The sequence below is a fragment of the Rosa chinensis genome, chromosome 1 (assembly GCF_002994745.2).
Source record: "Rosa chinensis cultivar Old Blush chromosome 1, RchiOBHm-V2, whole genome shotgun sequence".
Classification (NCBI taxonomy): Eukaryota; Viridiplantae; Streptophyta; class Magnoliopsida; order Rosales; family Rosaceae; genus Rosa; species Rosa chinensis.
Genome location: NC_037088.1, coordinates 2,094,923 through 2,104,408, shown reverse-complemented (window position 1 = coordinate 2,104,408; position 9,486 = coordinate 2,094,923). Strand labels below are relative to the sequence as shown.

Genomic DNA, 9,486 nt, shown 5'->3' with positions numbered 1-9,486 from the left:
GTAGAAAAAGGGAGGTTACAAGTCCCCGACAAAAAGAGGAAAAACTCAAAATCGGGAACTTTTAGTAAAACATACCTCTTAGGATTGCAGAACGTATTTGGTCCTTGTCGTAGGATTGGAGACGAGCTTCAGTCCTAGTGCAAGCAAGCAGACTTGTAGGAATTGCAACATGGTCGCGGAGTAGCGGGGGTCGCAGAATCTCGGAGTCTTGGGGTCGCGGAATCACAGATTTGCTTGGTTGGGAGGTCGCGGGGTTGCGAGCGAGTTGCGGTGACACTGGGGTGGCAGTGTAGCTGGCGAGTCGCAGGGGTCGCAGGGGTCGCGGTGTCACTGGCGAGCGCGAGGGCAGAAGGCAAGCAGGGCTTGAGGGTGCTGCAGGGGCAGCGATGCTAACTAGTAGGTTAGCGTTAAGTTGCGACGCGTGGGGCTGCGGGGGCAGTAGTAGTGCAGGCAAGGCTAATCCGGTGGAGCTCGATCAATTTCTGGGGTTTTGGTTTCTAAGGCTAGGGTTAGGGCTCGTGCTGACAACGTGTTTTAGAGAAACGGTAATTGAGAGAAATTTGATATGTATTCTCATTGATAATAGGGGCCTCTTTATATAGAGGATTACAATGCATAGAATCCAAATCATACAAGGAAAGTAATCATACATTGAATAGGAAATCTAGGTATTTCTAATGTAACCCTATTACCACTACGTCAAGTAACCTAGAGTTTGAGCCAGACATATATTCTGGATTTACTTGAACAAGATGGAAATTTTGGATTTTGAAGTGAAGAGAAAGAGTTGGCAAATGCCTTCTCAGCAACTGGCGGTGGCTATTTGGTAAAACCGTGAAAGTGTCACAACTACATCACACTGGGCATATTCGAAAATACTTGCAGTGCATTTTAACCCAAAAATTTAACGTGCAGAATGAACATAAAAATTTACCCAAAATATGTTGTTATTTTATTTTATTGTTTTTTCCCCCTACCAATCACAACTAAAAGTAATAATAATAATTATACCAAAATCATCACTCCCTTCGATGCAAAAACTTGAAAGTAACTTCGGCTCGTTTAATTTAACAAGAGACTTCGATCAGCCGACCCTAATGTTTCGACCGTCCCACTAGAGACGTTTGATTCTCCAATCATATCTCATCTCAATATGATAATATTTATGAGTTTATGACCACCATTGAAAACTATTTTGCCAAGGTTAAAAGCACCGGGACAAAAATTATGAGATGTTATCAAGCTAAAGACATCTAAAAGAAAGTATAATGATTTTATTGACATTGAAGATGACAAGGATGAGGGCGACCTTATTGAGAGTGTTCAAAGAGAAAGTAGACAGAAGCGTCGGAAGGTTGCAGCATTCCCCGTTTGCAAGCTTGGAAGAATATGTCAATATGAGAATTGCTTAACAAGGAAGCTTTGATGACATAAAACAAGGAGGTTTACATGTAACAAAAGTCTGATGGAGTAAAGACGGAAAACACATTAGTAAAAGTTGAAGGATTACAATACCGAATTGAAAGACTACAGTAGTGGAGTAGGATAAAAGTAATTGAATACCACCGCTACTACTATAGTATTATATCATCAAAAAATTTCACTATATGTTTAATGTTACTTCGCTTTCCAATTACCTATTGATCGTGAGATATCTCCTTCCAATGTTAAATGAGGTTCAACGTTCAACTATCCACATAAATAAGTTGTAGAAAATGTATTGTAGTAAGTGTAGCTTTTGGGATATAAGAGTAGCAGTCGAAGTTTCAATTGAAATGGCTGGTTAGGCATCCATATACAGTTTTACAGTGTCATTTACTAAGAGTTAGCTGGTTCAACCCAGTGGTTAATTCAGACTCAAATTGGTGCCAATGAGAAGTTGATAATTAACTAGGCCTAAAGTGTTAACAAAAGTTTGTGCTTGTAACTCATCTTTCAAATGAGCCCCGACTCATATCAGAGGAAGGCAAGGGGATGAAGGGAAGAGAATACTCAACATGATATCAACATTCATTGTGCCCTCACTAGTGTAACAGTGAGTTCATTAGCTGAACATTCTGTAGCCTCATCTGTAGAATCTTCAAGTTCTGTCAAATTCCAGGCTTCTGAGGTTGAGGCAATGCACCTTCACCACTCAATATTAGAACAGCAGCTGGCATACTCGGCCTATCTTGTGGTTTTTGTTGCACACATAAAAGACCTACATGAATCGGTCGCACAACTTCATGTAGAGTGATAGAGTCCTCCACCGATGGATCAAGAAGTTCAATGGACATGCCTTCTATGAACAGCTTCCATGCTTGAAAGAAGAAAACATTCACTTTTACTGAATATATAGAAGAAGAAGAAGAAGAATCAAGCAGCAATACATTTCTTTCAAGTTGACAGTTGTAGAAGAAGAATCAAGCAGCAATACATTTCTTTCAAGTTGACAGTTGTAGCTCACATGTCCAAAAAGGTTGCGATTGTGGCCTGGATGTGGGAATCCTCGGTTTCTCTTCCCACTCTCTATCTCTAACACCAAAACTCCATAGCTTTAGACATTGGATTTTATCAAGTAGAACCCATCAATTGTGTATTCTGGGGACACGTAACCACTGTAAACCAATGAATCAAGGATTAGTTTTGTAACAAAAGAAAGTAGACTAAGACTAGTTATTCTTTGGGGTATGTACTTACTATGGACCAATAAAACCAATATAAAGTTCTCAGTGATACCGAAAATAAAGAAGTCCAACCTTTTGTTGGGAATGCATTTGTAGATCAGTATCATTTCATCTTGTTGAAAGCAGCACCTTAGAAGCTTGGCTAGATTCCTGTGCTATCAGTTCATGTATATTGTGACTAAAATTTATGCTCGGGTAGTCTTCACAATTTACTTGCACTATGTAGTACAATTATCCATCAGTCCAGGTTAAAACCAAAACTACATGTATCAAGTGGACATGATTGTCAGCTTTTACCTTAAAGACATATCCGAAGCCACCTTCTCCTAGTTTATTACATTAACAACAGTAGCCAAGTCAAACAATGGTAATTCCAGATTTTCCTTGTGGCTGTGGCTCTGTTTTCCTGCTAAAATGAAGTAAAGGTTTTTTCAATAAACTTCTACATTAGAAAAATGGTACAGCTCCTTTTTCATTATAAAATCAAATTTATAATCAATAACTCACTACAAAACTCAACTACTTCACTGGAAAATGGAGGGATCAGAAGAGTACAAACAACTTACCATCTTTCTTCCAAACATAAAAGAGCAGAGCTACACCCAGTAGATAAAACAAGAGTGCTAGCTATCATTCTCACTTTCTTCACATTGGATTTAGCAGGTTTAGCATTGATTCTGGTACTAGTCTCTTCATTATCTATGAATGAAATTTGAAAGAAGAAATTAATTTGAATTAAAGACTAACCAAAAAAGAAATCTGTAATGTCTATCGTCCAAAGAATTTAAAAGAAGATTTTCTTAGTTATATCACAGTCAGTTAAATGACAGAGCTTCAGCTAATTTGTTAAAACATTTGTTCTGTTTTGACATCATTTTGTGCATATATGATCATTAAATGCATAAATCACCATCGATCAAGTGAATACTTTTAACCATATTCTTATTGGAAGTATAGTGTTCTGTTTTCCTATTCTAAGTTGGTATAAAGTACCAAGTCTTGAGGAATCAAGATGATTACATACCTTGTTCTGATGCAGCAAATCTTATATGGATATCTTGCCCATTCTCTTTCTCAGTTAAATTTCTTACGTCAATCAGATCACCTAACCACAGCAAGCACCCACTTCTTCCTTCCCTGATATTAGAATTTGCATAATCTGTACAGGAGCAGTTCTTCATACACAACATCTCACATTCCTTGAGGTTCAGACTTGTGGTAAACCAGGATTGTTTGGTGCTTGGCAATTTGATCCGGTCCCAGTGTACTTCTGGAATGGGATTAAGTTGGCACCCTGTCATTTTCTTATAATTAGCTTGCATAATTCAGATTTTGACTTGTCTTTGTCAGACTTTTATTAGAAGATAGACAATTGTAGCATTATTTTGGTCAAACTCTGTCTGCAGCTAAAAATCTCTATCACATCACCATTCTAACTACAGTAGCAGTATTGGCAGCTTAACTAGAAACCATGCAGGCTTTACATGGATACATCACTCGATTTCTAATTTAATTGAGTACTGGTGTGAGGGTAGTTGGATAGACCAGTGTTGACTGTCTCATTCGCCAGCAGGTTTTTATTAACACAAAATGTGAATATCTGAGAAAATTATGTATGAATGTCAATTTATCAACCAGCAGAAAACATGAAAGGCCAAGGATCGAAGGAAAAAGATCAAACACAGGTAGCTTTAAAAGCATATCTTTCCCTAGTCAGGAGTCTGTGCTTGTGTGATCTGTGCAGATATTGTGATTATAGTGATAGGCATAGGTGAACATTTTTACCTTGTCAAAGTCGCAGCAGAGCCAGAGTCAGACTTTACAGCTGGCCTCCTCACTCTTATTTCTCCTTAACTCCGTTATCTCAGGTGTTACGTCAAACACCTTTCCGGTGAGTTGGCTTTGATTCCTTCCAACGATCTCAAGCCTGTCGCTTGTGACTGTAGTAAAAGTATTTGTCATTCCTAAAATTATGCAATCAAACCATACACGTTCTTTATGAACCCGTAGTAAATCTACAGCATGAACAATCACAACTGAAAAATGCATTGCCAGATTCTTCTAGTACTCTTGCTATATGCATTTCTTCCTCGTCGTTAACTAAGAATTTATCACATTACAAAGCTTAATTCACAAAAGAGCTAGAAAAAGAAACAAATCAAGTTGGGGTATGAAATTGAATTTCCACATGCTTTAGCCACAACAAAGCCAAGTTGTTCTGAGGATAAGCTAAGCGAGCCATAAAATGTAAAACAAAGCTACGAATGTGAGCGCGAGAGTACATACCACATAAAATGGCATATGAACGTGAATATTTCACATGACGTTGATTTTCCTTTTACTACTCTGGGGAGGTAGTAGGTCGTTATAGTCTCCTTTGAAGCTTGCAGTTCCACTTCCACTGAGTTCAGACTCGTCCCGCCGTCTCTTAGTTTTGATGATGATATCTTCTTCTTCTACTGCTTGTTTTGGTTCCATAACTTCATCTTCATCAATGCCTCCAAGTAATTTTTCAATCTCTTGGGCATACAACAAGGAGACTCCACACCTTTTCACCCTCACAGTGGAGGGGTCAGAGAGATTTCCTTCTTTTGGGGTGTAAATACTATCTTCGTAGAACTTGAAGTCAAAAGAGGCCTCGGATGCTTTTACCCAATCCTCACGATTGATTGCACTTTCTAATCGAACAAATTCAGGGCAGAAATACCACACGAACACATGATCTGAATTGATGAGAATAGCTGGTAGGCATATAACGAGGCCTTCGCAACAAACTTCGTGACTATTGTTAGTTTTGTGATGGGTTTCCCAATCAAAGAAGGAATAATTTTCAATATCCGATGGTGGCGTATAGTTGTTGAAAGCAACCACAATGCATAGAGCGTAACCGATGAAGCCTTGACGAAACCAATGAGGAGGAAGCTTGATATTTATCGAACATCCCTCACTTTGATACCTCATCCACTTTGGAATTTCATTTCCCGGACAAACAATATTAGTCGTACTGGGTTTATTATTGGGGAGACGTGATGCAGTTGCAAATCGCATAACTCTAAGCTGTGCATCAGCCATTATGTTGCTCCGTGCACTCTGATCCAATTTCACGCAATTCATAAATGAAAGTTCCTCGAATTCTTGAGAATGGTTGACATATTGATCCCTACCTTGTATGGGTGCAGTCCTCATCGGACTTGAGACTGTCTCTAGTGACGTGCAGCCATGTGCATTAACCAGTTCTAGAAGCCATGGCAGCTTCGGTAAAGACCCAAGACTCTTGCAATTGATCAACTTCAGTTCCTTCAGCCCAGAAGGTAGCTCGACAGGCAAAGACCCAAGACTCTTGCAATAGATCAACTTCAGTTCCTTCAGCCCAGAAGGTAGCTCGACAGGCAAAGACTCAAGACTCTCACAATGGCTCAAGTCCAGGTACTCCAGCCCAGAAGGTAGCTCGACAGGCAAAGACCCAAGACTGTTGCAAGAGATCAACTGCAGTTCCTTCAGCCCAGAAGGTAGCTCGACAGGCAAAGACCCAAGACTCTTGCAAATGATCAACTTCAGTTCCTTCAGCCCAGAAGGTAGCTCGACAGGCAAAGACCCAAGACTCTTGCAACTGATCAACTTCAGTTCCTTCAGCCCAGAAGGTAGCTCGACAGGCAAAGACCCAAGACTCTTGCAAGAGATCAACTCCAGTCTCTTCAGCCCAGAAGGTAGCTCGACAGGCAAAGACCCAAGACTCTTGCAATTTCTCAACTTCAGTTCCTTCAGCCCAGAAGGTAGCTGGGCAGGCAAAGACCCAAGACTCTCACAATCGCTCAAGTACAATTCCTTCAGCGCAGAAGGTAGCTCGACAGGCAAAGACTCAAGAGAGCGGCAGCCAAGTAGATGAAGAATTGGGAGCGAATTCAACCTACAAGTGCTGCTTGGAAGACTCTTAAGCTCTTCACACGTGTTAAGTGTCAAACGATGAAGCTTCTCGAGAGACCAAATTGATGAAGGCAATTCTTCTATTGCAGTCCCTCGCAACCCTAAGACTTCCAGATTGCCTGGCATCTCTGGGAGAATTTTGAGATTGGAGCAACCATTCAGACTAAGAAAAGTAAGCTTGGCAAGATTCTGAAACGATGAAGGAAGTTGAACCAAACTTTTACAACCCCCAAGGAGAATTCTCTCGAGATTTGGACTCTCAATCAGAGCTGAAACATCAGCCAGGTGCTCGGAGTAACTAAGATCGATACGTTTTATGCTCCCAAGATTGATCTGTAATAAATCAAAGGCAATTAATGGCAAGAGTTATATTTTCCACACCATTATTCAAACACAAGAACTAAATTAAGCAAACCTGCACGCCTTTATTCCAAAGTTGCTCAAGTCGGCTGACGCGCATATGAAGCTCGACAAGATTTTCTGAAGAAAACCTCGACGGCAGAGATGTCAAAGGATAGAAATGCCATCTCAGATATTTAAGGGCCTCAGGGAGAAACTCGAAACCTGGAGGAAGGTGCAATTTGTTGACACCCCGGGTACAGTATAGATCTAGTAATCTTAGCTTATCCATCTTTTCGAAGGATGCAACATTCACATATGAATCTTTAATGAGATCCATATTCATGGCCATGCACTCAATGTCTTCAGTACCCTGAAATCAATGGCAAAATATATATGAGCATACAGTAGAGAACAAAAATGATTTCACTAAATTTACTCAACTTTTATAGAAAATGAGATTTTGCTTGGTCTTTTCTTTTTCAATAGTGTATTCGGCTCTTACCGTATTATTTGTCAATGCACGACGAACATCACTTGGAAGCCACAATCTACTGCGTTTTTCAGAATTTTTAACAATTTCCCGACCCATTTCTTGTATCAAATCATGCATCTGAAGTGTTGAACGTTCACTTACGGATATGAGAGACAAATCAACGAGAATTTTTACTCCTTCTTCGGCACAAAAACATTCATCTAAAATTCTTTTTGCCTCATCAATACGCTTCCCTTTGTGATAACAGGCGATATCGAGAAATATCTCCCTCTCATTTTTTTCTAATCCATCATAACTGAATCTCAATACATTCTGGATTCTTTCGTTAGGATATTTTTTCAATTTACGTAATGCATTTTCCCAGTCTTCTTTGCTCTTGCAATGACAGAATATTACGGAGCCCAAGATTGCAAGAGCCAATGGATTGCCTCCAGCATAATCTACCACCTCTTTTGCAAAAGTTGTATAATCACCCGGGGGAGACTTATTTCTAAAAGCTGTCAAATGAAAGAGCTCAAGAGCTTCATCATAGGCTAATTCCTTAACCTCATATATCTTATCATTATCAACACCATTCCTAAATATGCGTTTATTTCTGGTTGTTACAAGGATTCTACTTCCGGGGCCAAACAGATTGCAATCACCTCTAGCTAAAAGTTCTAATTGGGAAAACTCACTCACATCATCAAGAACAATGAGGGCCTTTGTACTGCGAAGCCTCTCTCTTGCAAAAGTTGGGACAAGAGATGAAGTGGCCATACATAGATTTTCATCCTCCAGTAGTTTACGAAGAATCTGATTCCACAAACCATTTAGTCCATGTTTCGCCTCCGATTCCCTAACATCTGCAATGAAGCAGCAAGCTTCGAATTGAGAAGAGAGATGAGCAAATACAACCTCAGCAATGTTGGTCTTACCGATACCACCCATACCCCAAATACCTACAATCTGGACATCCAGTGAGTTGAGACATAATAAAAGTTCAACTTGTTGAACGTGTTTTTCCACTCCAACCAGGCCCTCTAAACCCCGTGCGATTTCCAATTTGCAATTCAATTTCGCCAAAATGTCATTGACCACAATCTTAACTAAATCAGACTCCGGCCTGCCATATACACATGAAAGACAAAGTAGTTAGTAAGTAATGCAGTAACATTCATAGCCATAATAGAAGTCACAAATGGACGAATGAGTTAATGAATGAGTTACCAAATTGTTTGGGAATCAAACCCAGATATATTGGCTGCTGTTGTCAAAGCCTCTCTCCACCTGAGCACCTTGTCCATTGGGTCCTTGAAACGTTTCTCATGTTCAACAAATGCATCTGCATAACTCCCAAATTGTTTGCGTACGGCTGATGGATCTACCCCGTAGAAGATGGGTATAACAAACTGTTTATAGAGATCTCTACATTTGAGTATGTGCACAAGTTCATCCAAGCACCATGCAGAAGAAGCATAGTTTTTGGAGAAAATGATAACCGAAAGCTTCGATTCACTGATTGCTTCGAGAAGGGCAGGTGCGATTTCATCTCCTCTCTCCAATTTGTAATCTATGTAAGTTTGGATTTTGGCCCGACGTAAAGCCTCATAAAGATGGCTGGTAAAAGTATACCGGGTGTCCTCGCCTCTGAAACTAAGAAATACATCATATTTCTTCCGAGGGATGATAGCAGAGCAAGAAGAAGCAGCAGCCATATTATAGCCTGAAGATCAACAAGTCAAAATAAGCAAACCTTTCCGATGAATACAAAGATTCAGAATGCAAAACAGATGAGTGATTGCACAGCAAGACTAGTGTTCTTAGCAGTTGTACTAACCTGGTTAGAACTTGGACGAGTAAATATATCAATAGACACTTCCCAATCAGTTTTTCAGCTCTCTTTCTGCCCTCAGCAACTTAGCTCATCTATTTTGAATAAACTTATATTCTTCACCAGAATGAAAGAACACCAAGTAAAAAACTATGCATACATTTTCCAGGAAAGTAGTCAAAAGTAAAAAGCTAGCACAGAGGAAATTTCTCAGCACTTTCGGTGAACTATCTTTCAATCATTCAAAA

The 9,486-nt window shown here is 39.8% G+C and overlaps 1 protein-coding gene across 14 annotated transcripts; it reads right to left on the bottom strand.

Moving 5' to 3' along the window:
• Nucleotides 1–1,698: 1,698 nt before the first annotated feature.
• On the bottom strand, nt 1,699–9,486 carry LOC112191837 (disease resistance protein RUN1). 14 transcript variants are annotated; one of them, XM_040517147.1, is made up of 11 exons: nt 9,245–9,486; nt 8,635–9,130; nt 7,435–8,530; nt 7,006–7,302; nt 4,953–6,923; nt 4,452–4,606; nt 3,691–3,960; nt 3,233–3,365; nt 2,739–3,075; nt 2,417–2,597; nt 1,699–2,326 (listed from the first exon to the last, which is right to left on the bottom strand). In XM_040517147.1, the coding sequence occupies exons 2-5, from the start codon at nt 9,120–9,122 to the stop codon at nt 4,983–4,985; spliced, it is 3,822 nt and encodes a 1,273-aa protein (XP_040373081.1). In that variant the 5' UTR covers nt 9,123–9,130; nt 9,245–9,486; the 3' UTR covers nt 1,699–2,326; nt 2,417–2,597; nt 2,739–3,075; nt 3,233–3,365; nt 3,691–3,960; nt 4,452–4,606; nt 4,953–4,982. The 14 variants fall into 14 exon arrangements, with proteins under 14 accessions (XP_040373081.1, XP_040373091.1, XP_040373089.1 ...); XM_040517157.1 differs by having other exon boundaries at nt 1,699–2,299; XM_040517155.1 differs by having other exon boundaries at nt 2,447–2,597.